This window comes from Brachycentrus maculatus, unplaced genomic scaffold (genome assembly GCF_059751285.1).
Source record: "Brachycentrus maculatus isolate JH-2025_06_01 unplaced genomic scaffold, ASM5975128v1 h1tg000310l, whole genome shotgun sequence".
Taxonomy (NCBI): Eukaryota; Metazoa; Arthropoda; class Insecta; order Trichoptera; family Brachycentridae; genus Brachycentrus; species Brachycentrus maculatus.
Window position 1 is genome coordinate 189,789 of NW_028281060.1, and position 27,389 is coordinate 217,177.

Below are 27,389 nucleotides of genomic sequence, written 5' to 3' on the forward strand. Positions count from 1 at the left end.
TATACTGCACGAAAATTACGCAATTCATCTCGTTTGTGATATTTTGGATTGCCTTCATAAAATTAAACATCATAAAGCCAAACTTTGCGATTTTTGTACAAGCATATCGCTCACTCCTTTCAACAACGTCATAATTCAAAAAACTTGATTTTTAAGGAGAACGTTTTTAATGTTTAAAAATATAATACAATGTATTAAAAATAAATATCAAGCCACTTATTGAACTTTTTACTGTGCAACAGATCTTTTTAGTTAAAACCTGAAGGTTTTTTCTCCATTTGAAAAATATTTAGTTTATTTGAAAAAATAATTGAACAATACCTTTTCTTAAAAATGCAAACAACAGTTTCTGCCCTGTAGCGGGTAAATATTAAGTTAAAAATATGCCTCTTTTGTCGGGATATAGTACATTTTCTGGGCATTCCGAAAACATGCACAACTGAAAATTGACGATTTTTTTATTTATGACGTTCTTGAAAGGAGTGAGCGATATGTTATATTTTATATTGCTCTTTATCATATAGAGGTTTTCACTTTATCACAAAGATTTCGCGGACCATATCGATATCTGGAATATGTCACTTCCTAACTATAAAGCAATAATAATTACAACATTTCAGAGTAATGCATAATTTCTTGAATGTTTTTCGCAGATACCACATTTTACAAACTTTATAAAATAAAACAACTTTATTTTAACCACTTTTTATTGATACACTTTTTATGAAATAATTTGAAACGGTTGCAACCGGTTGGAAAAAGTGTACCAATAAAGAGTGGTTAAAACAAAGTTGTTTTATTTTATAAAGTTTAATGCATAATTCCTTGTTTTTTTATATGTTCATCCTTGTTAAGATAAGTAGGTACTTTTCGAACCAATAATATACATATTTAAAAAGAGAAAACATATTATTTTACGCAACATATAATATATTATGTACAAATTGGATACAGCCGTGAATAAAGGAAAAAAAGCGAAAAAAAACTTTTCTAACATTAATTATGAAGAAAAAAACTAAATAACGTTTTTTTTCTCATTTTTTCCCTAACTTATAACATGCGTATGAGGTAACTTAGTTACGTAGAGACTGCCTCGCTAGAGGTCACACAGGGGTTAAAAACTTATACGGGTTTCTTCTTTCTACCCTCTTATAGCGAACAGTGAACCTAATACTATCGTGTCGGTTTCACTTCTAAAAAGAGGATCTATAACCACATAACAAATTGTTATGTAACATTTAATAGATTAGATGTTCAAAGGGTGAAATGCTGAAATAATGCAACACTGAGATAAGCCTTATCGAAAAAGTAAAGAAAGGAGTGTTGGATCATCCGGGTGTATGGTACGAATGTATGATGAAATATAGATACGGATTTATCAACATCGAACTTTCATTTCTAGCCCAAATTTTTTTATCAGACTTTTGAGGATACTTAATCCATTACAAATCAACCTTTATGACGAAGAGACGGGTACGTCTCGAAACCGGTAGACATAAAAATCTCGGTGAGTGGTTATATACTAATATTATTAACATATTATTTTATTTTATTTTTGACATCTCATCAAAGATGAAGAAGAATATGGAAGTCTGGGCATTTACGGGGCTGACGACCGTCAAAGGCTGGTTTAAGTGATCACTTTACACACGTGTAAAAAATAATATGAAAATAACTCCTGTAATTGGAGACAATCCAGATTTTGTGAACAAGTATTTGGACACACTCAATTAAAAAAAAAAAACCTTTATCCGCACCCAATGGTGCATAAGGCACTGCGTCATATAAACGCAGTGTTATCTTGATCGTTTTACACATGAAGGTAAGGTGATCAGCCCTCCGCTTCAGGTACCAGTCCAGGGTAATATTGAATAAATATGACAGTGAAAAAATCACTTATATTTATTTTACCCCCCTTGTAAATCGAACCCGGGACCTCCAGAACGGTAGCCGAGTCGTGCTGACCATTACACTACGGGGGCGGACTAAAAAAAAAAAGTACTTTATTTACCATTTATTTGTCAATATTTATCGACTTCAGTCTCAAGACGTCAACTAGTCAAAAATGTTATAAAATTAATCAAGAAACCAACTTTTTGTTGTTGTTGTTAAAATGATTAAAAGTCATTTTGTTTTTTTTTTATTATTATTTATTTATATAGTTTTAAAAAATTGATTAAATTAAATTCGATTGCTACATTGGACCCGGAAGATGAAAATTCAATAATTCCTTAATTTCGAGGTTGTTGAATTTAAATTTAGTTTTTTTCTCATGTATTTTCTCAGTTGCCAAAACTATTTATGGTATAAAAAGCGCATCTGTTTTTTTTATATTTGAGATATCCTTAATGATAAAAAAGTATTTTTTCTTTACATTAAGGCTGTAATGCGTAATATACAAATATGGTGTAGTTATTTTGCACTGGGTGAATAATATTATCACCGAAATAACCAGTGTCCGCAAAAGTAATGTCCGAAAAGTTCTCAGTAACACTTAATCAATAGTTAATAAGGTATAAATACAAAAAATGACAGATACAAGAAAAAATATTAATTGCAGTTAGTTTCTTGTATTTCTATTAAGGGCCGTAAGGGTGATCGTGAGAGAAAGATTCTTCCATTCACAAATCGTATTCAGGGTTATTTGGAGGGCAGGGGTTGCTATGGCCAGGGGTGGTGGGGGGAAAGAGAGGGGAAAAGATTGCACGAGGGGCAAATACGGTGGATCGATTCCACTGCAAAACCGTGCCGAGTTTAACCGAAAACCGCCGGAAAAATTCCACAAGCTTCTTAGACGCAAACCGACGATTGAAACCACCAGCGATTCGACAGAACCCCAATACTGACCCTGCCAAGTTCACAAATCAACCCTAAAAGCTTTACTACGATATGTAGTAACTAACTTATTCATTCCGTGAGCTGATATAGGCGGTTACTGAAAATCAATATGAAAACCTCGGTCTAAAAATACCACGGGTATTTCTGTTGGAAGAAAGCGAAAAGGCCAAAGTTTGAATGCGTAAAGATCGTGTGGCGTTTGATTTTTTTTAAATTTACAAATATATGACGATTATTTAATTATAGAGTATTGAAAAATCATAAGCTAAATCTGGTCGGGTCAAAAGTCTACGTAATTGGAGGGCATTTATGACTAGATGTATGGACGTAAAGGAAGCTAGGAGCGTATGTCAGGACAGAAGAGTATGGCGTTCCATCCTTTCTTCCTAACCCTGCAGGGAAACGGCGTGAAAGTAGTAGAATATTGGGTTTTCTTTCCCTGTCTAACGATGAAAGCATGTAAAGCCTCCGGTTCAAAGTTTCTGTCTATAGACTTAGGAATCGGGCTCTTACGATGTTTTTTTTCTACTTCGACCTCAAAAAGTTCAAAAGTCCTTCAAGCGAATTGCAAAATAAATTCAAGAAATATTCAATTGCAATTGGTCTGGGTGTGTGTCTGATGTATTTTTTATTTCATTTTTACCTTCCCCATCTGCAGACAAGGCTTAAGGCTCTTGAATTTGTGGGTTTTGCTTTGCAGGTTATTCCTATTTTTATTTTTTGTTAAGCCGAAATACATATCGTTCACTGCTTTCAAGAACGTCATAAATCAAAAAACTTGATATTTCAGGAAAATGTTTTTAAAGTTTAAAAATATAACAAATGTATTAAAAATAAATATCAAGCCACTTTTTGAACATTTTACTGTGCAGATCATTTTAGGTAAAACCTGAAGGGGTTTTCTCCATTTGTAAAATATTTAGTATATTCAAAAAATAATTAAAGAATACCTTTTTTTCAAAATGCAAAAACAATATTTTCTACCCTGTAGTGGGTAAATATTAAGTTAAAAATATGCCTCTTTTGCTGGGATATAGTACATTTTCTGAGCATTCCGAAAACATGCACAACTCAAAATTGGCGATTTTTGATTTATGACGTTCTTAAAAGGAGTGAGCGATGTGTGAAATTTTAAATTGATTTAATAAAGTGGGTCAAAATTGTGTTAAAAATTGCATTTATAAAATATGAAGATTTATATTAAATTATCTCTCCTCTAAAATGTGTAAATGTGTTGAACTGTACCGCCGTCAATGCCAAACAAAGATATTTTTACACACCGTAATACTAGTTTTCTGAATGAAAATCTTCCAGGGCGACAGGAAACCTCGCTATCATTTAATTCGCCTACTCGGCGTCAACATTGCGTCGTTTACGGCCTATTATAAATAGGACTTGCGTCAAATGGGCACTCGAAAACACCTGTCATATTAATATTTGACTGAACAACGTAGATTTATGACTCCGACACGGAGTACTCTACAATTTCATGACCTCCTGGTAGTGATATGTAAGTATTTGAGGGGGTTCCAGTTCGCTGCAGACCATATATGGACTAATATAATCGGTGAAAAGGGCAAACGGTGCGCAGACTCTACTGTATCTTGTCATACCATGTCTATGTCTTGTAAAAGTTAGTCCAAGACGAAACAAAACCACGTATTTGGTCACGGACAAGCAAAAAAATACAGCAAAAACAATGAAAAATAACAAGCCAACGAAATACAAACGAATTGCTGTAAAACATCGAAATGGAATGCAAAAAAATGGATGACAAGTAAAAAATAATAGACGTTTTTAACAGTATCTGTTGTAATGGATAATATATATATATATATATATATATATATATATATATATATATATATATATATATATATATATATATATATATATATATATATATGTGTGTAATAAAATACCTAGGTACCTACCTATATATTTTATTAAAGTACTTACAAATAGTACCTACATAAAACAGTTCTACCACCAGATGTCGCATGCGTCGCACAGAATGAAACAAAAGACATCCGATAGAAAAAAATAATATTGTTAACTGTCAGAATCAGATAGATAGATAGAAAAATATTATAAAGATAAATTAAGAATAAACATTAATTACAAAGCAACACATTGTTTATTTTTATTATTATACACCCACTTTACATATTATTTACACCCAATTTACAAAGAAAAATATTACCACCTTATATATATATATATATATATATATATATATATATATATATATATATATATATATATATATATATATATATATATATATATATATATATATATACATATATATATATATATATATATATATATATATATATATATATATATATATATATATATATATATATATAACGTGGTAATATTTTCCTTTTGAAAATTAAGTGTAAATAATATGTAAAGTGGGTGTATAATAATAAAATAAACAATGTGTTGCTTTGTAATTAAAGTTTATTCTAAATTTATCTTTATAATAATTTTATATCTATCTATCTATCTATCTATCTATCTGATTCTGACAGTTAATTTTTCCTATCGGATCTCTTTTGTTTAATTCTGTGCGACGCATGCGACATCTAGTGGTAGAACTGTTTTATGTAGGTACTATTTGTAGGTACTTAATAAAATGTATAGGTAGGTACCTAGTTATTTTATTACATCTCCCCCCTTGGGGATGAAAATTCATAGTAAAATTTTCACTCGTCCTCCGGATCATCTTCTTGTATAAGTTTAGTGATATGATAAAGTTTTTTTTTTTTTTTTTTTCTTTCTTTCTTTTTTCCTTCTTTTTTTTCTTTCTTGTTTTTTTTCTTTCTTCCTTTTTTTTCCTTTTTTTTTCGTTCTTTTTTTTTCTTTTTTTGTATTTTTTTTTTCTTCTTGACCCTTTTAAAGTAGACACAGTTTTTCTCAATCCATTTGTTTTTTTCTTTTGAATTCTTTCATTTTTATTCAGATCTCTTAAAGTATCTTCTAATATAACCAAATGTACAACTTTTAATTGTTCATCTGCATTTTTATTCGATTCTAAAACTGGATTCCGGCTTAGACAATCTACTTCTAAATTCTTCTTTCCTGGAGTATATTTTATTTCATCTTTCGTAGAAGTTTTTTCTACTTTATTTTTATTTTCATTTTTCAAGCACTGTTTCTGTGTTATTTGTATGTCTTCATTTTTATTCTGATCTTTTGAAATATCTTCTAATTTAACCAAATTTACAACTTTTAATTGTTCATTTGCATTTTCCTTCGATTCTAATACTGGATTCCTGCTCACACAATCTGCTTCGAAATTCTTCTTTTCTGGAGTATATTTCATTTTATATTTTGTAGAAATTTTTTTCACATGATTTTTATTTTTAATTTTATCACTAGTTCTTAAATTTAATACATCTAATGTTTCATAATCCATTTCCAATTAACAAAATTGTCGTTTTATAACGTGGTAATATTTTCCTTTTGAAAATTAAGTGTAAATAATATGTAAAGTGGGTGTATAATAATAAAGTAAACAATGTGTTGCTTTGTAATTAAAGTTTATTCTAAATTTATCTTTATAATAATTTTATATCTATCTATCTATCTATCTATCTATCTGATTCTGACAGTTAATTTTTCCTATCGGATCTCTTTTGTTTAATTCTGTGCGACGCATGCGACATCTAGTGGTAGAACTGTTTTATGTAGGTACTATTTGTAGGTACTTAATAAAATGTATAGGTAGGTACCTAGTTATTTTATTACATATATATATATATATATATATATATATATATATAAAATTTTATCGTTATTCTTTTTTCTCTTTTATAGCTCAGTTGCATGTGCACGAACATTTTCTGTATGCAAAATTCAATAGAATTGTTCCCAGTGAATACATTATTCAAATAGACTTATTGTTTGGCGTCTACCAGCAATTACACAAAGAGGCTATTTTAAATATATGAATGCGAGCACCGATGCATAATGGAAACTTATTTTAAAAATATATATGTTTTAAAATATACAAGCTAAAATAGTAGTACGTGCTATAAATACACAGTTCAATTTGAGAGGTCTTCGATTTCTAAGGATGCCATAGAGAGTTTGTCATTTTTAATTTAAGTTTTAATCGGTAAATACCACTGTTCCTTAAAATCTATCGTGATACGTATATCAAAACACGTGTCATAATAGATTTTAAGAAATAGTGGTATTTACCAAGTAAAATTTCAATTGAAAATGGATAGAATTACCACGTGACTGGCGAATCAATCAATGAAATGAAAGTTTGTCAATTTATTAGTTTGGCACGACATAAATTTAAGGAATTACTAATAATCTATATAATTTTAAGCTTTGTACTGACATTTTTTTGGTAGAGCTGCATTTTAGTAACAATCCAGTATCTGATAAAATAAATAATAATAATACTATTCGAAATTTCGTTAAGATTTTTATACGTATGTCTGGGCATTTCATTGGCTGGCTTTTTTGTCAAAATCTCTTTCCACACTTAGTATGGTATATCGCCCATTGAGGGTTCAACACAGTTTTTCAAATTTGATTATTTTCCAAGACAGTTTCTTGGAAAATAATCAAATTTGAGAAACTCTGGATTTAAACCCTTCGCAGGGCGATATATCATAATAAGTGTAGAAAGTGATTTTGCCAAAAAATAATTGGTTATTATCAGTGGGCTCCAAAATTATACATATACAACTTTAACAAAGACTCAACGTAAGAGTTTGGACAGATATAAGTTTTGTGTGGGCAGAGGCAGGAATAATATTGTATCACGTCCTCTGTTATGTATAACTGTGTCCATCCCATCATCCATGGATGTCAGATAAGTGCGGTCACATGTCTGCTCCACGTCTGAACACGAAACGAACACACCTCCCGGTACCGCTGTGTGGGGCAGGGGTCGATAAACTTTTGATAACTCGGAATCCTGTTTAGGTCACGTGATCCAAATACCTACGTCCTGCTTATTACTAAACAATGCTGATTGCGATGGTATAATTTCCATTTTAAATTTAAGTTTTACTTTGTAAATATGTACCACTATTTCGTAAAATATATTGTGACCAGAAAAAAAGCCCTACATAAAACCAACAGTTGGCGACAGGTTGGGTGGGTACTAAATACGTAGAAACTTGGCTCCGACATTCTACAAAAATAACACACTTGTCACGAGGGATATTCGCCTACTTTTTCCTACATTTTACTTAGCATATCACAAATCACCGTCTGCTATCTCAGCTTGCCATTGCCGACTGCGACCAGCCGACAGCGTCAGTTCGGGCCTTGACGTCAAGGTTTCCTGAAATGCTCGGAATCCGGCGCCAATTCCTCTATTTTTAGACTCCACTTTTTCCATTATATAACCAACGTCTTATTAGCATTTCACTTGTTCTAAGACGGTGTTGTTATTAGTTTATTCAGCTTCCCTTCTTCTTCAGCCTTTTGTTCCCCACTGCTGGATACGAGTGTAGGTCTCTTCCATATCCTTGCAATTCTTTCGGTCGGTTGCTGCTCACAGCCAATTGTTACCCCCCACAAGGCGTTTGTCGTCGGACCATTTTTTTAGGCCTTCCGACGCCTCTCTTATTTTCTTAGTCTCCATTTTAAAATTTTAGGGATCCTTCTTGGCTTGCAATATGTCCTGCCCATTGCCACTTCAGTCTTGCTATGCGATCCATGATATCCGCTATTGAACTAACCAACTACTTATCCCTTTCACTGCCTACACTGGAGCACTTCTAGATACTTGGTGATGGTTTTACAGACTTGTATTTATTCAAATTGACAAGGACATTGGAAGCTATTAAATGTAAATTCACAGTAAAATCGTGATACAATTTTGTTTTACATTTTCCATAATTTTCGTAACTTAGCTATTAAAAAAAACTTGCTTTGCAAGAGAGGTCTATCAGAAAGCCCAGATGTTTCTATATCAGATCCGGGAATGCGGCTGGAACAGCTTTCAATGTCCTATAACCCTTTAGTCACTGAGGCTGTTTTGATGTCAAACACGGAAGTGTGAAGATGCTAAATCGACTACGGAAATTAACTCCACCACAATACGACTGAGATAATTTCCATAGTCGAGCTAGTAGCTTCACATTTCCACGTTTTAAATCACTATTTGATATCAAAACAGCCTCCCCGTCTAAAATTTCAAACAAGCGCTTATCTCTATGATGAAGAAATTCGAGTCTTTCGAAATGTTGTGCAGCCGCAAAATGGTCTAAATATCATGGAGAGAATTAAATGACAAACAATTTGTAATAATACGGACCCGATCTCTTTTTAGAACCCAATCTAAAATAACTTTTTTTACTTCCCCTTGTAAATTAAAAAAAATAAGTGCGTGTTAAACCGCACGCACGCATTTCCGAAAATTACTAAGAACTAAATAAGAATTAAATAAGCTGAACCTATCACCTGTTTATATTTTGTACCTTTTTTCCCCTCAACAAAACAACGATAAAGCAAAAAAAATATTTACAGATGTATACCTCTCCTAGGGCAGAGGCGGCTATTATAAAGCTCGAATTGTTTTTTTTTTTATTTTTATAAATTATGAATATTATTGACCGTGAATATTTATGGATTTTAAAAATGTTAGTTTTGTGTTGTTATGTTTGTATAGATGATAATTAAGCCTGATTAACGAAGTGTAATTTTTTTATTAAATACCACCTCAAGGGGTTTACGAAGTATTATTTTAATATAAACTTTTTTTTTAATCGATTTTTTTTTGCGCCCAGCGCTATATATTATCCCTACCTAGGACCACCCCTGGTATTTATTGATGACAATGTAAATTCCCAATGTTACTTGTAGTGTATATGATATTTGTTTGAATACGCTCGTTTGAAGTGCCAAGAATTCAAGTCTCATCGATTACCGTAACAATCTTTAAACAATGTGTTCCGCATGGTCAATACTGAACACAATACGAGTTTGTTGTCACAGGTGACTTTGTGTTTATATTTACCGACCTTTTATAATCCGGTTTTCAATCACCGCAACTCACAATGGTCACAACTCAAATTATCAGTGTATTTTCTTTATCGTGTACTAATGACTCTTCCCTGGTGGAGTTGGCCAGCCGTTGCCTCATATCCTAAGTTAGTGAAGTCCTCGACATTGTGTACGCCGGTCCATCCTCCAATGTTCCTTGTTCATTAGCTACGACATTCTCTTTACTTCTGCGCTCCTGATACTGTCCTCTCAATCTTTCTAATCATTATTACTAGGATACTAGGATCCACTCATGGCACAACCATTGCCCAAAATATCTGACTTACAACGGTATTTATTGCTTCTTTTACGAGTTTCATTTTGTAACGAAAAGCACATAAAAAAATATTAACCAGATCCTTACCTCGTGTATCCTACCCTCATCCAGTTAAAACCATAGTTTTATAATATTTACCATTATCCTATGCGTAAAATCGATATAAACTCAACCCAAATCGTTGTACATATTTAACGAAATTTTAAAAGCTTAATAATTTCTGCACTTTTTCAACTTCCTTCATTTGTTCAAGAAACGTGAATTGTTATTTATTATACTAGAAAAAAACCTTAAGGCCTCTATTTTTTATGCTTGTCTGCAGGTAGGGAAGGTAGATGTAAAAAATGCTACACAAAAACCCAGACCAAATAAACATAAATATTTCTTGAATTCATTTCGCAATTGGCGGGATACGAACTCGCGACGCCAGTTTCGAAGTCGAGCGTCTATCCAACTAGGCGCCAGCCTGTTAATTTCCACAATTTTTAAAGTAAATTTCTGTTTTTCAAAAATCCATGGATTATTTCTTTTAAATGCTACATTTCGTTATATCACAAGAGAATTCTTTGTTTTCAGCCGCGTGTTGCGAATGCTTAATGAACTGGAAACGAAGTCGGGATACATAAATCTATATCGAGATCAAGGCATTACAAATTTAACACAAATTTTCCAATTCATGGTCAAAACACATGTGTGGTTGGCAAACAGCACACGTAAAAACGCATCATTGACAACCATCATGCGGCAAACGTCTTTGTATTTTTTATGTTTTATCATTTTTGACATCTTTGAGAAGAATATGGAAGTCTGGGTATTTCACAGAGTTTATGACCTGTCATGGCCCCTAGTTAAGTGATCACTTTACACACGCGCAACATTCACCATTCTACCCATGATTGACAACCACACTACTAAATTTTTTGGTACTACTAACATATATCATTAATTTTATGACACTTTTTGAATGGTGAATGCAACATGTGTAGGAAGTAATTATTTCAGGCGTTTCTCAGTATGTAAAATAATCCGATTAGGATCTTGCATACATCCAAATAAAAGTGTATCTGCTAAATAAAAGCTTTCTCAATCAGACCATAGATGGCTCTAGTGAACTCACATGTACAGTGAGATCAATGATAAATGTAGCAGTTACCAACAAAATTGAGTAGTGTGGTTGTCAAGAACGGTGAATGTTACACGTGTGTAAAGTGATCACTTAACCCGCCTGTGATAAGTCGTAAGCCCTGTAAATGCCCAGACTTCCATATTCTTCTTCATTTATGTTAAGATGTCAATTTAAAAAAAAAGAGATTCTTTTATTTGGATGTAAGCTATGCAACCGGATTCGTGTATTTGGATGTATATACAATGTGTATGCAACCGGATTCTAACCTGATTATTTTCTGCGTTGTTTAACAAAATTTAAATTAAAGACATCAATATGAAAAAATATATATGGACATATTCTTAAACTACGTATTTTTTTAACACATCTAAAACTGGCAACTCAGCAAACGTATCCAAAAACGTCATTCCATGTTATCTATCGTTATTAGTTTCATATCATTTTTTCCCATCTAATATTGACTAGGAATCGAAAAAGGGCAGATAAATAGTAATAAATGGTTTATCAAAACAACAATTAGTGTTGAAACGTATTTTTTACGACTCAATCTTCATTTTTGACAGTTCGAATAAGAAAATTGACACACCATAGATACTTAATCGATTGAATATCTGCAGAAGTAAGTAGGCACATCTATTGTTTTGTTGTTTTTCTTTTAAAATATGTTCAGATGTTTATATTCTACATTATATAAGTACACTCTGGGCGCAGAAATAAAATGTTTATTTTTAACTCGAAGAAAAAATATAATTTACTCCGGGAAAAAATCCGCTCGTTCATCTCGCGCGTTTTAAAATAGATGATTTTTTTTACATTGATTAATTTCATGAAAATAGAATACAAGTTATGTTGGAACTAACGCAGTTATCTAGGTACTTTATTGAGCTTTGGAACCAGATGTTTCGTAAATTGTATAAACACGTGTCTATTGTGTACCTGCTGATGTACAATACAAATAAAATTCTATTTTTAAAAAATATGCCGAGAAGACAAAAAAATGTATGTGCCAGGTTAAAAAAATACTGCAAACCCTTCGGGTCACATACCACTTTTCACGTACATACGTTTTCTGTCCGTAATGCCATAAAACGCAATAACAAGGCGAAACAATTGTCACAAATTTTATGCCGCCTCCGTAGTGTAATGGTCAGCACCCTCGGCTACCGTTCTGTGGGTCCCGAGCTCGATTTCCAGAGGGGTATCAAATAAATATAAGTGATTTTTTCACTCTGATATTTCTTCAATACCTGAAGCGGAGGGCTGATCACCTTTCTTCATGTGTTAACGATTAAGATAACACTGCGATTATATGTTGCAGTGCCCTATGCACCATTGGGGTGCGGACAAGGGTTAGAAGAATAATAAAATACAATTTAGTACACTCTAAAAATCAACGTTTGATTTTAATATTTAGTATAGGTATAAATTAAAATGGAGTTCTACAAATTGAACGCCAAATCTTTAAATACTTAAAAAAATAAAAACAAAATCTGTCCGTTTTTAAGACAACGTAGCTGGCCTAGATTTTGTTTAAAGAAACCACGTGCTTTTAGGAAAAGCTAACAGCTAATATGAAATTAGCGGCCTTTAGACGTACATACGCATTTTTCCGCGTGAATATTGCGGAAAAAATATTGAGATGATTTTGTAAACAGATGCGTTTTTAGTTCTTTTTTAAAAATCATCTCGTTCCCACTGTTTCTAATTGCTTGCGGAAGAGTTTTTTTTTAGATTTTTTAATAGTTTTACTTGTTGTACTTACATTGTTTCCATTTGCTTTTAATATTTAAAATTTGTGTTATTATCATGATTCCTGACGATTAAATTGAAGGTTAAGCGACAATAATTAGCTAATTTATCAGTTAATTTAATCAATTTGTGAGTATGTATATATAATACAATAACAAGTCATGAATTATGCCATCTTTATTATTTAATTACGTTACTTTATCAGTATATAACATTTAAATTTTGCATTTTATAAACATATTGTAATAAAACTTATTTGTCTTATATAAAAAATTATTTGTCGAGTGGCCGGTTTTCGTCGTTACCAACATACCAACACCATCAGACAGGATCGGCTGTCCAACTTCAAAACACAGTAAGGGACATTTTTTTGTAGTACCTACGTTTTTTTGCATTTTGGACTAAGTAGATTCTACTTAGTCGTAGTCTCAGAATTCAGTAAGCGTCCGGCAGCGCTACCAGCCGCACTTCTTTTCGCGCCCATTTATGTACAATATAATTTTTTTTTGTTTTGAAAAAATATATTTAAAATAATTTAACTCCTTACCTCTTAATTTTTCCAGTTCAAAACGGTGTTTTAAGAACAAAATTCAATTACGTTAAATGTTTAAAGAAAATTAAGTTCCGGGCTTTTGATTACTGGGCCTTAAATTATAACTGACTTCTGTTATAATAACTACAAATTATACGATCAAATGAATTCAATTTGTTTTATTTTTAAGAGAATGCATAAACTCTGCACAGCTTTACAAACATGTCGATTTAATGTGATAAATTGTATTCAAAGTAAAATGAGACAACCTTCAAAATGCAAAACCAATACGCGAGCATTAAGTGCTTGTTTTATTAGCTACTAAGGTTAGGCTAGGTTATGTAATATGTATATTTATGCATTTAAACGGTATTACAGATATATCAACAGAAAGAAAGACAGTTTTAGAGAAGGGAATGCAGTGGAACCGCGGAAATCCGAACTAATTGGGGCTATGGCCTGTTCGGATTAGCCGAGAAATTTGTAATACAGTACATATATACTGTAGTACTTTACACTATAGCAGTTATGTATGTTGTACACGCCTTTTACATTTCAATCTATTAACTTTTTACATTTCAATATAATTTAAGTGCTTCAGTAGCAATACAGGTACAGTACTGTATACTTAATTAATTTTTCAGTCATTTTTAAACAAAATTAGGTTTCATATAATAATTTTATGTAACAATAAATGTGCTCTTCAGTCTTTGCGTGTTTTTTTTTTAAATATTTTCCTAAAAATGTTTTTCGTCAAAATCTTGTTCAGATTTCCCTGGATTTCGGACTTTCGGACTTTCGGACTGATTCAGACCTATTCAAAAACAAAATAGTAGCCATTTATATGTATAGATGTATATAGATATCTATTTCATGGCTTTGTATGTGCTACTACTGTCAAAAAATTCCAATTTAAAAGGAGGAAATGTGGTTGTCTTTAAAAAAACAGTTACATTTATCTTCGAAACATCTAAAATCATATCCTGTTTAGCTAACAAAATATAAATTTATTATAAACATGACCTGCGGAAAACATTCGATCATAGTTTTCTAATATATAGTAAGCAAACCACACGCTCGCAGTCGAGATAAATGTGGTTTTATCTCTCGTATCACATAACCTTACACTTTACTTCATCAAATATTGACCTTTTTTATACATATTATTCTTCGCGATCTCGCCGCATAAGTAATTCAAATAATTAATTTCCATGTTGACTTATAGCAAATTGACAATCGGTAGCTACTAAAATATACACGAGATTTGCGTAAATCCGTAAATTGCTTTGTAATTTATTTCATGAATTAATTTATTTTCCCGGCCTCAAGTTTGTTTTCCTTGTACTATAGACGAACAATTGCAATCATGTTGTTTTAGTACTGTGATAATATTATTTTATCTTTGGTTTTATATCCACTCTCTTCTGATTACTTATACGCTTTAAAGTTAATTCAGCGCCAAATTAAGTGATTAATTTTTTTGAAAGCAGTTTTCCTTTTTAGATTTTAAATGAACAATAGATTTTCTGGAATGAGATCATTTTCTTTGATGATCAACACTATCCTAGGGAAGGTTGGCTAAGAAATTGAATGAATGATAATTTATAGAAAGGAGTGTGCTGAAAATCGGTTGTTGCAAATAAATTATTATCAGCAGTGTAGAGTTTAGGAGTGGAGAGCCATGTTCCGATACGAGAGTACAGATTTAGTGTGATAAATTTAAAGTAAAAATTTAATAGAAAAAAGATGAAAACGCATTTCTTTGCTAAACCATTTGTACTATTTTTTCCTCCAATCTAAACACAGTGAAGCGCCCTTGAGGAAGTATTTTACGAAAATGGTGCTATATAAATTGTTCATTGGTCATCCCTTGCAGAAAGAGAGCCTTTTCCAGTTTTTTCATCTTTTCTTTTCCTTGGGCTGATTTTCATCAATCTGTTACTAACTATACGCACACATATCAACAACCTTTGTCTCAATAGAGGAGGGATAAGAATGGAAGTGAATTGAATGCAGTCGAAATAATAATTATCTGTAGAAAGAGAGCCTTCTCCAGTTTTCCATTTCCTATTTTCATCCATCTGTTTCTATTTGAGATATATCAACCTATGTTTCATCTCAATATTCGTCGTTGTTAACATGCAATTCTAGAAACTTCATTTTTTAAAACCATTTTCCCAAGCATTCTGACGAAGTAGCTTTTCAGCCATGACACAATTGATTCAACAAGTCACCTGTTCATGCTTTTATTTTCAGTGTGCAACATTTCATTTGATTATAACCATGTTGTGTAATTATTTTTGCGACCACTGGATCTAATTTTTGCCATTGGTTTTCGGACGTTCCACGGTCGCTGGGGTATCATCACGATTCGATTCGTATGTGCATCCTAGCATCGTCGTAGGTAATCGATTGTCCTCGGCCAAATTATAAATGTCACGTGTGACGGGCACCGTGACACGTGAAAATAATACGAAATACAGCACCTAACGACAGACACGGACCTTAAAAAGCATGATACGCGAGTACAGTTCCGGTATAAATTTCCATATGTACCCAGTACGTAGCCATATCAATATTTATATAGTTAGATAATATCTTCAGGCTATGTGTAAGCCTCTGAAATGCATGTTCTGTTTACCAAACCATTCGAAATTTGTGTACTAGTTCTATCTAGTATTCTTTTTGTTCGCGTTTTAGCGTAACTTTCCTGGTGCAATCGATTTTTTATCCTATGGTTTCCTTGTAGTTTTTTCATCTCTGGTCTCCAGTTCATTAAACGTCGTTGACATAACAAAAAATTAAGAAATCTTTAAACGAAAGACGATAATCTTTTTCTTCTAATACTACTCCTGAACCTCGTGGTACCCTGATACTCCTAGATCTAACGCATCTCCATTTCCATATTCCTATGATTATGACCATATTCGTATGATTACCAGCTTCTATCAGTAATTATTACTGATGTTATGACTAAAAACATGTTAAAGGACTTTCGCGAATATTTTTGTCTTTCTAAATCATTTTTCTTTTCTCGTGAGTGTGAAACCTTCTTTAGTATTTTCATTAATTTAGTTAATGTTTCACAAGAAAACATGCACATATAATTGTTTTTTTCTGATTTTAAGTGTATTTTTAAAAACTAAGATTGTATATTTTTATTTTACCTCAGAAGTATGTATTATCTATGATTTTCTTGTTGATCGGTTTGATCATGAAATTAACCATTAAAATCAATTTTCTGTATCGCATGTCATGTCGATAAAAACATTTTTATTCTTCGATATTTACCACGCAACAATACTCTGAAAATTATTTACCATTGAAAATGATCGTCAATGATTACATTTCAACCTAACCTAACAAGATTCGATCTCATCATGTTACGAAATAACGTGTACATAAATAAACTTGTTTTGCACATTATTTGTAAATTATGACAGATAATATTTTCGTCATTTTCGAGAAAATTTCGATGCTAGAAATTCTTTGAATCTGAGTGTTTTAAAATTAAATATCAAAGCTAGCATTTTCATCGTTTTCGAGAGTAAATTTACGTTGGTTGATTAAAAATTATGACACGAAGTAAAGTTGCATTGCGCATTCTTGGGAAAATGTGTAGGTAGGTACTTAGTAAATTAAGTACTTTATTTTGGGAGATCCTACACTGCCTTCCTAAAATAGATATAAAAATATGTTTTTGACTGCAAAACTCCTGCATATTTTATTTTTTTGCTTCATACGGTATGAATCATACCTTGTATTGGTTTCTTGGTGGGTACCTATTTCCCGTATCAGGTCATGACGTCATAGACATAGTGAAGTAATCATAAAATATATTTTCTTTTAATTTTGTCATTTTGGAAATGAAAGAGGATTAATCTATTGTCTAAGTGATAAAAAGTTTATTGATTGTGATTTTCATTAGACGCAACATTGCTTAGGCACTCCCTAATCACTCAAATTAATGGCAGAAGTGTCAAATAAGGGTCTTTCAGCGGTCAAATTACGCCAAAAGGTCAAATTTAGAGGGCCATGTTGAAACTGTATCGCGTTATCAAATTAATTGATATAATCAACTTTGTTTACATGCGAATATATTTTTTATTTATTGCCTTTTTAGGTACTTTGGTAATTTGATGATTTTCAATTTACTTTTCCTAATATTTCATCGTATTAGTCATTAAATTAATATTTATATTGATATTTACCAAACATACTTTTTTAATTTTACGATACCAGTACCTACATCGCTCACTCCTTTCAAGAACGTCATAAATAAAAAAAACTTGATTTTTCAGGAGAACGTTTTTAAAGTTTAAAAATATAACACAATGTATTAAAAATATATATCAAGCCACTTATTGAAGTTTTTGATGTGCAACAGATCTTTTTAGGTAAAACCTGAAGGTTTTTTCTCCATTTGAAAAATATTTAATATATTTAAAAAAATAATTGAACAATATTTTTCTTCAAAATACAAAAACAATATTTTCTGCCCTGTATCGGGTAAATATTAAATTAAAAATATGCCTCTTTTGCTGGGATATAGTACATTTTCTGAGCATTCCGAAAACATGCACAACTGAAAATTGACGAAATTTATTTATGACGTTCTTGAAAGGAGTGAGCGACATGTTAAAAGCATTATTTTAAATAATTTATTTGTATGCTAATGTCAATGGAATGTGTCATGAAATTTATTTTAAAAATTATGATGAAATTAAAATAGAACCTAAATTGATAATAATCTGAAATTTTTACGAAATAAATTTTAAAGATATAAGATTTTTTAATTACTTTACAAAATAAGGAGCACGTGGTCTAGCGGTTTTCGTCCAAACTTGCTCAAAAAATATCTCTTTCATAATTGATACATTAGTCCCTTTAGAACCTAAAATCGAAACCGTTTTATGCGGATATTCAGACACACGTGTGCGGCAAGCGACAGAAAATCAAAAAACGAATTGCCGTTTTTTGAATACCAAATCTGTTTTTTTCCAAGTACCATCCCTATAGTGTAAAGCCGGCTTTATAATTTTGAACAAAATCTGTTTTATCGACAGTCGATATTACAGTTTCTTATTTAAAAGAGATATATGTGACAGATGATCCGAAAAAGGCGAATTTTATAAACTTTTGACGAAGATATGCGAAATTGTAAATTTGTATTTAATATTCTATTAAACCTGTTAAATCGTTATATCCTCGATATTGAAACTAATTTTGTTTGTTTTTTTCTTGTTACAGGTCTGGTGTATTTTAACAACGGACGGCTTTTATAAAATTAAACTAATGTTCAGATAACAATCAAGAAAATCTATCTCTAATTTTCAAATATGGCTTCGGCTCCCGCAGAGGTAGTCGTAAGACAGTAAGTTATATTCTATTATTGATTTTGTAATGACATATTGTCAGTATTAAAATGGTTTGGACATGCGGAGCGAATGAATGATGAGGAAACGTTGAAATAGATTTATGTTGCGAATGTAGCTGGAAGTAGAATCCGAGGAAGGCCGATAAGGTCATGGCATGAACGAATATTCCAAGTCCTTGAAGGCGAACAGATCAGAGCATAATAATTGGTGTGCATGTATGAGGAGATAATGAATGTTGAAGAAGCGAAGCAAGTTTGCAAAGACAGGAGTTGATTCATCCTCTCTGCCTGCAGGCTGATGGTCAGTCTTCTTCCTCTAACCCTTATCCGCACCCAATGGTGCATAGTGCACTGCATAGTATTGATGCAGAGTTATCTTAATCGTTACTTACATGAAGGCAAGGTTATCACTCCTGCGCTTCAGGGGCCAGTCCAGGGCAATATTAAATAAATATTATAGTTAAAATCACTTATATTTAAACATACTAACCATTACACCATGGAGGCGGACAAAATTAATCAGTTAGTAAGACTAAAAAAACTTTAAATTAATATTTGCAGTGGAAAAGTAAAAATTACTCTTTGACACATCAATTCCCAGAAAAAAAAACCTTTTTAAAAAATAATATAATTAATAATTGTATTTGTTTGTTACAGGGGACAGGAGATACCTTTTAGCACAAGACTAAAACTATTTTGTAAAATATATTGGAAATCTATACTAGTTACTGTAACACCATTTATACTGTTACCTCTTCCTATTATCAAAAACACCCCGGTAAGTTGTTTTTACCACTTATGGATAAACATATTTATATACAGTCGTACACCCTTTTGTCATTTATAATCATTCCAAGGCAACATCAAAACCTTACAACTAATGTGCAAAGGCAAATAGCCACAAGTTAAAAATACTAGTTTTGAGATAAACGAGTTTATAGTTAACTTAAAATGATGCTTTTTGCCAAAACATGTATGAAATTAATACAATTTTGCGGCTATTAGGGTAATGAATATCTCGGTAAAGGAAAGAGATAGAGCAAAATCTGTGATTGCATATGATAGAGGCATATAAGAATGCTTTAAGCCGTATTAAGCCAGTCGCAACTTGAGTTACGGCTAGTTGCCTTTACACATTACATAACTTAACTCGTTAAATTGGACCAAATAGAACATCAAATAAATATCTGTGGATGGCAACATTACTTTTGATATTATTTATTGATTCTGCATTTACTTTGTGGAATGACATGTTGATTATTTTAGTAAAAATATACATATATTGGCCAAACTGCGAGTAATCTAAAAATTAGAATCAGAGAACATCGCCGTGGACTAGTAATTATTTTTCAGAATTTGCAAATCGCATAATAGAAACTAACCACTTATTTACAAGATTTTGAGTGTGTCCAAATACTTGTTCACAAATCTGGATTATCTCTAATTATAGGAGTTATTTTTCATATTATTTTTTGACATCTTAACAATGATGAAGAATAATATGAAAGTCTGGGCATTTATGGGCATTTACTTCAGTCTGGGCGTTTACTCATCATCTTTGTTGAGATGTCAAAAAATAACCACTTATTTGATATTATTATACTCAGTTACAAACAAAGGTTTTCATTAGATTTAGTCAACAATTTTAAAAATTAAGAAATACTATAATAATTCAAATTGAAATTCTGATAAAACGTTAATCAATAATATGCTTTTTCAAAATACGTCACTATGTTTCCTTTTACAAAAAGTCCCGTTCGATAACCCCCCCCTATGTATTACCATCCTTAAGCATCAATCAAGCGAATGGGTAGAAATACCTTTCCCGTCCAAAATGTGTTTAATATAAAAAAACAATTTGCTTCCAGCCTTTCAAATGCATGTACGTGGTGCTGCTGATGGCGACGTACTGGGTGACGGAGGCGCTGCCGCTGCCCGTGACATCCATGATCCCCGTGGTGCTGTTCCCCGTCATGGGCATCCTGGAGTCGGAGGCCACCTGCAAGGCCTACATGAAGGGCACCAACATGATGTTCATCGGCGGGCTCATGATCGCCGCCGGCCTGCAGCACTCCAAGCTGCACAAGCGGGTGGCCCTCAAGACTATCCAGATTGTCGGCTGCTCGCATAGAAGGTGGGACTAAACTCTTATTGATATCTCAACATAGGTGAAGAAGAATACAAATGTCTAAGTATTTACAGGGTTACAGGGCTTAACCTAATCCCCACATCTTAAATTTCCCACGACATGACATTTTATTTATTACTAGCTGTATCTGGCTCAGTCTGGTTTAACCACCCTATCTTCGGGTTATTTTCTGAGTTAATTCCGTAAAAAAAATATTTTTTTTTTCTGCAGAATTATGAAAAAATATTTTTTTGCCATAATAGGTGCTTTTAGGACGGAACTGATGTACTTTTTGGTTAGTGTGTTCACTTTCTCTGTCTCGCATAAAATATTTTTAGGCCCAGGGTTAGCGCAACGGTGCGGAAAAAACGGCGCGTATCACGTACATTCGTATGTGTAGGGCGGTTAAGGCCCAATATACGATAAATCTAATTTTCTTTAAACCCAGGTTACAACTGAAGTAATTGAAGTTTTTGTTTAAAATACCATTTTTGGTTAAACAAAATAAGATTTTCTTCGAAATAAAAATATGGTTTTTAAAAGAAAAGAGTTATTGAAAGGTAAGGAGTTAAAAAAAATGTATAATTTTTTTTTCAACATATATTTTTAAAAAAAAACATTGTGCACGAAAACACGTCTGGTCCCTAGCGCGGCCATTTTCATTCTGGATTGGAACATTTGAGATCTTAGCCTTGAATCAAAAACTTTCTGCACAACAAAATCAGAAGCGTAAAGAACGCAACACATGAGTAAAAATTAAATTGAGTTGTATGCGACTTAGGATATTTCTGCACTCAGGCGACTAACATTGATTATTATATTTTCATTTCCAGATTGACCTTTGGCTTGACCTTCGTCACCATGTTTGTCTCTATGTGGATATCCAATGCCGCCGCTGTGACCATGATGGTTCCTATCACAGAAGCCGTATTAGAAGTACTAGAACAGGTAAATGAATCCATTTCATTGACTGTCTTGTCACAGCCATTTGACAAAGACTTATTTGTACGTATATTGCTCTGGGCTGGGTCACAATTCCAAATTTGTAATTTTTTAGGAGACGCATTTGAATATATATATAACTTTGTTATATATATATTCAAATGCGCTATAACTTTGTTAATTTGTCATGTTGCTATACAATTTTTCAATAATTAAATGGAACAAAGTCTTGAGAATATGTTAATGTATACACATATCTCACTGACAAAGTTATACCACTGAAATGCGTCTCCTTAAAAATCACAAAGTTCTGACACTCTAGCTACAAATGGAGTATTGAAAGCTGTCACACCGCATTCACAGATCTGATACAGAAGCATCTAGGCTTTCCTGACAGACCTTCTCTTGCAAAGCAATTTTTCAAAGCAATTTTTTTTTAACTAAGTTGCTAAATTTGTTGAAAATGTGAAACAAAACTGTATCCCGATTTTACTGTGAGTTTATATTTAAAAGCTTTCAATATCCCTGACACTGCCAATCTAAATAAATACAAGCTTGTAAATCCACCACCAAATTTTCTAGAAGTACCCTGGTGTACAAATGGAGTATTATACTACTATATTGTACTACATCTCTTCACTCAACTGCTTTGGATGAGTCGTTTAAATTCAAAAAGATTATATACAAATTTATAAAGGTAGCCAAATGCGCTAATCACTGCACTATGGAGGTGGACATGGCAAAAGCATAATATAGCCGCAGGATATTTAACAAAAACTGTGCATTTGAGACGAATTATCTGGTGTATCCCAAAGCGATCTTGCCAATCAGAAGCGTGCACTCTATATAGGCAGAAGAGCAGTGCCTAACCTAACTTACCCGCGTGATATATAAAAATGCAACCAGTACCTACCTTACTAAGTAGTACCTTACTACCTACCTCTACTGCCTACATGAATTAATTCTCTGGGCACGCTACTGTTGCCAGTGCACTAATTTTGACAAATGCGTCACTCTTTACTGTTTCGGGCCTCAAATCTCAATTTAATAGCATGGAACACTCATTGGAAACTGTGAAAGTGAACTGATTTTTAAAAAAGAAATGTGTTTTAAATAACTAAGCCGAAATTGGTTCAATAAATGAATTATCTGCAGTTTTTATTACATAGTTTTTCATCAGCCATTGTTGTGTTTTAGCAAGGACTCGGGGACATGTACATCAGGAAGAAGAAGGATCCTGAAGATGCTGCAAATGGAAAGACTGGGGATGTAGAACCGGTGCCCAGCGAAGATGAAGAGTGAGTCAATATCTGTATCATTTTTAATCTGATGAAATTAGTATCATCACAAATGAAAAAACAATGTAATTGTATCATAAGTGGATAACAATCCCCTCACAATTTCAGGTTCAAGTTGAAAACTATTGATCTTGGAGAAATAACGAAAATAATTAAGTTTTAGAGAAGTGAATTTCCTACTATTTTTTACTATTTTTACAATGTCAATTGCTGGTAAAATTAACATAAAAGCGTGTAATAAATGTACTTAAATATGTCGTGACTGAAATTATTATACGCAATAATAGAGAAAATTTAAAAATCGGGATTTTACTGTATGTATAAATTATTTTTACTATTTTATTTATTTGTATGTATTATATTTACATGTACTTTATGGATCAGAGTAACGTAAGTATCTATAAATGTTAGATTTATACTAAATTATTAAATTATCATAACTTCAACTGAGATATTATTTAATTGAATAAATTATCATATTTTTTTCTTTTCTTCTCTAGACCTCCGTGTCCCAGCAAGACAACCATCTGTTACTTCTTGAGCATCGCCTATGCTGCGTCTATTGGTAAATAGTACTTTGTTTTTATTTTGCAGTCAAACCACTTTTTTTACGCATGAAAAATAGTGTAAAATTGAGGGATGTGAAAATGAATGGTTAAATAGAATTGCAGCATTTTTATTAAAGAAATATAAAATTGTAAAATTGTTATCTTTTGTTTGTGGTTAAAATGTTGTAACAGAGAAATATGTCTACCATTATAACATATTTACAATGGTATAATTCTTTCATTAATTGATTTGTGGTAATAGCGCTCTTTTTAAAATTCTATTGTGACACGTGTTTCCATGCATTCCGCATAATTTTCAAACACGGTGTTTGACATCTGATTTGACTATCTCCTTGTACATATCCGCCGATTATTCCGGCTCTTTCAAGTATTTGACGTATTTATGGCCTGTCTTACGTCTTATGGTCTACTCAGCTCCACACCAGGGTTGTTCCTTTTCCCCCACCTCCAGAGCAAGTAGTTACAGCAACCCTGCTCCGTTCTCACTCTCACAGCTTTCGCTGAAAGCTTTTATTTACTATAACCGTTTTCACTGCAGCATTCACTCTGTTCCCTGTATTCACTTTCCTTTTCAATGTCATTATCCTTATTCAACCAATTCATTTTATTTGTTTTTTCAGGTGGTACGGGAACAGTTGTAGGGACTGCAACAAACTTGACGTTCAAGGGTATCTTCGAAGGGTGATTATTAATTTATTTATTCTATTGATAAGTTTATCATCTCAAACATGTTTCCAAGCCGGTATTCTTGATTCCCAGGTACTTCCCCAAGGCGCCGCAGATAGACTTCCCCTCCTTCATGCTGTACAACGTGCCTCCCATGCTGGTCATGCAGTTCATCATCTGGGTGATCCTGCAGACCCTGTACATGGGCATGTTCAGGTACCTATCACTGGTGTGCTTTAGTAAATATCGAATGCCTGGAACAATGCAAGAATTTTAATATTTAAGGAGTATGAAAATATGTTGATTTTGAGAAAAGCGTGAATGTGAGAAACAGAATGAATGGGGCTTTGAATACAGTGCTAAATGGCAGTACATATCGTCCCCTGAATGCAGAACTAACCTTTAATGCATATAAGGATATTTTACAGAGGAAGCAATCAAACTTTTCAAACTCAATCGTTTAGTAGTACATATGCCATTTTGAATATCGCTCAAATTGCGAAAATATATCAAATCGCTAATCCGAACGTAAATCGTGTAGTAGGTTGTTCGGATTACGAGTGTTTTAAACTGACCTAATCTAAATTTATGCCTAAATATGTTTTTTTTTCTATTTACAATGCGTTTAAAGGAAACTCTTAACTTCTTCATTATGTTGATGTCTTGGTCCGTGTTTAAACCCAACGCGTCTGTTATCTGTAGACCAAACAGCCAGGACGCCAAGGATGTGAACCTGGGAGAAGCCGGAGCCAAGATCGCCAAGAAGGTAGTCGATGACCAGTACGTCGCACTGGGTCCCATCACCTGGCACGAAACTGTACGTATTTCTCTATTTATTGAAATCAAAAAAAGTTAAATAATATATATCGCTCTCCTTTCAAGAACGTCATAAATCAAAAAACTTGATTTCTCAGGAGAACGTTTTTAAAGTTTAAAAATATAATACAATGTATTAAAAATAAATATCAAGCCACTTATTGAACTTTTTACTGTGCAACACATCTTTTTAGGTAAAACCTATAGGTGCAAAATATTTAGTATGTTTCAAAACCTCCATGTGCAAAATATTTAGTATGTTTCAAAAAATAATTAAACAATACCTTTTCTTCAAAATGCAAAAACAACACTTTCTCCCCTGTAGCGTGTAAATATTAAGTTAAAAATATGCCGCTTTTGCTGAAATATAGTACATTTTTTGGCCATTCCGAAAACATGCACAACTGAAAATTGACGATTTTTGATTTATGACATTCTTGAAAGGAGTGAGCCATATATGAACCATTTGCACCAATTACAAAATCAACTATCTTCCACCAATTTTTCAAGTGAAGAAAAGCATTGAGATAGTACAAGATTGGTGTTTATACGTATCTACTATGTAGTTATACTATAGGTGTTGTCCATATTGTGACTTGTCTGTTGTTCCTGCAGAGTGCTGGTCTCCTGTTCATCCTGGCTGTGTTCCTGTTCTTCTTGCGTAGTCCCGGCTTCATGCCCGGATGGGCGGATGTCATGACGGACCTGTAAGTTTATCTATTTTATTTCTTAAGTTAGCCTTTATTACATTAGTATACAAACTAATATTAACACTTAATTTAACATATGTATTTACATCCTCTCACAATAAACATAACATTTCTTTCAAAATTCATTCAAACTCTTTTCATTCTTCATACATTCAGTAATCTCATTGTACATTTTTAAATGTTTATACATAATGCGATTATGTTATTTTATACTTAAAACACAAGCAGAAAAGTATCATTGATACATGCGTAATATGGCCCATGTGGTATGCACGTACAAAAATAAATCATTGTATGCGCTGTCAATAATTTTTTTTTCCAATGCTAAGGAATGGGAATTAGCCAACGGCAAAGTTACGAGTTTAATCTTGAATCTCAGAAAATAATTGCAATGATCAATATTTAAAAAAATTATTGTTTAACACATTGGTTACAGTGAGGTTTGTTAAAGAAATGTAATTTGACGCGAACAATATTAGATTGCATCAAATGAACGATGACAGAAAAGAATCGATAATATTTTTGTATTATAGTGACACCTATCCACTATACACCAAAGCAAACATGACAAGAAACAAGATGTTATTTATATGATGTTGAAGGTAACCGAAATGCACAAAAATGTGCACATTGTCGCAACATAAGGCTTCTGAAACGCACAGATATGCACACACTGCCGCAACATAAAGTTTCTGAAATGCACAAATATGTGCACGCCGTAAACAATGTATTAATAATAAATGTTATAATTTTGGATTATTTACATATTTAATACATTTTTCAGGAAAGTGAAGGATGCTGTAACCGCCATGTTCATCGTTATTATGATGTTTGTGATACCGGCTAACCTGGACTTCCTGAAATTCTTCACGTACAAAGCAGGTATAAGAGTGCACAAACTAATAATCCATTGTTATTAATTTGTTTTAATTTTTGCCCCACTTAATTTGTTTTATACACCCCTCGGAATACTTCACAAAAACCCTGTTTTAAACACTTTCGTACTGTGGATCAGAGTGCGGTTGGCCGAATTGTAGTACTTGCTTTAAAGATGTCTATAACGGATCCCTCAAATAATACTTGAAGATTTTGTTCGGTTGAGAAATTTCAAAAAAAGGATGTTTTTTATACATATATATATATATATATATATATATATATATATATATATATATATATATATATATATATATATATATATATATATATATATATATATATATATATATATAACTTTGACCAGTTGAATTCATTTTTACGACTTAGTGTTACATATTTGATTTGAAAATCAAATATGTAACACTAGCTTCACGGCCAAGTTTCTACCTTCTATAA

At 32.4% G+C, this 27,389-nt stretch overlaps 1 protein-coding gene across 2 annotated transcripts in view; it reads left to right on the forward strand.

The window, feature by feature from the left end:
* Indy (tricarboxylate transporter protein I'm not dead yet) overlaps positions 1–27,389 on the forward strand; it is a 74,230-nt gene that overhangs the window by 31,610 nt on the left and 15,231 nt on the right. For both annotated transcript variants that reach the window (XM_088268016.1, XM_088268017.1), the window contains exons 2-12: positions 18,799–18,922; positions 19,583–19,703; positions 20,794–21,059; positions 21,887–22,001; positions 23,193–23,293; positions 23,794–23,858; positions 24,483–24,543; positions 24,622–24,744; positions 25,231–25,345; positions 25,960–26,051; positions 26,839–26,936. In XM_088268016.1, coding sequence (XP_088124142.1) covers positions 18,888–18,922; positions 19,583–19,703; positions 20,794–21,059; positions 21,887–22,001; positions 23,193–23,293; positions 23,794–23,858; positions 24,483–24,543; positions 24,622–24,744; positions 25,231–25,345; positions 25,960–26,051; positions 26,839–26,936 — 1,192 coding nt within the window. In that variant the 5' untranslated portion in view covers positions 18,799–18,887. The remainder of the gene's footprint in view (positions 1–18,798; positions 18,923–19,582; positions 19,704–20,793; positions 21,060–21,886; positions 22,002–23,192; positions 23,294–23,793; positions 23,859–24,482; positions 24,544–24,621; positions 24,745–25,230; positions 25,346–25,959; positions 26,052–26,838; positions 26,937–27,389) is intronic.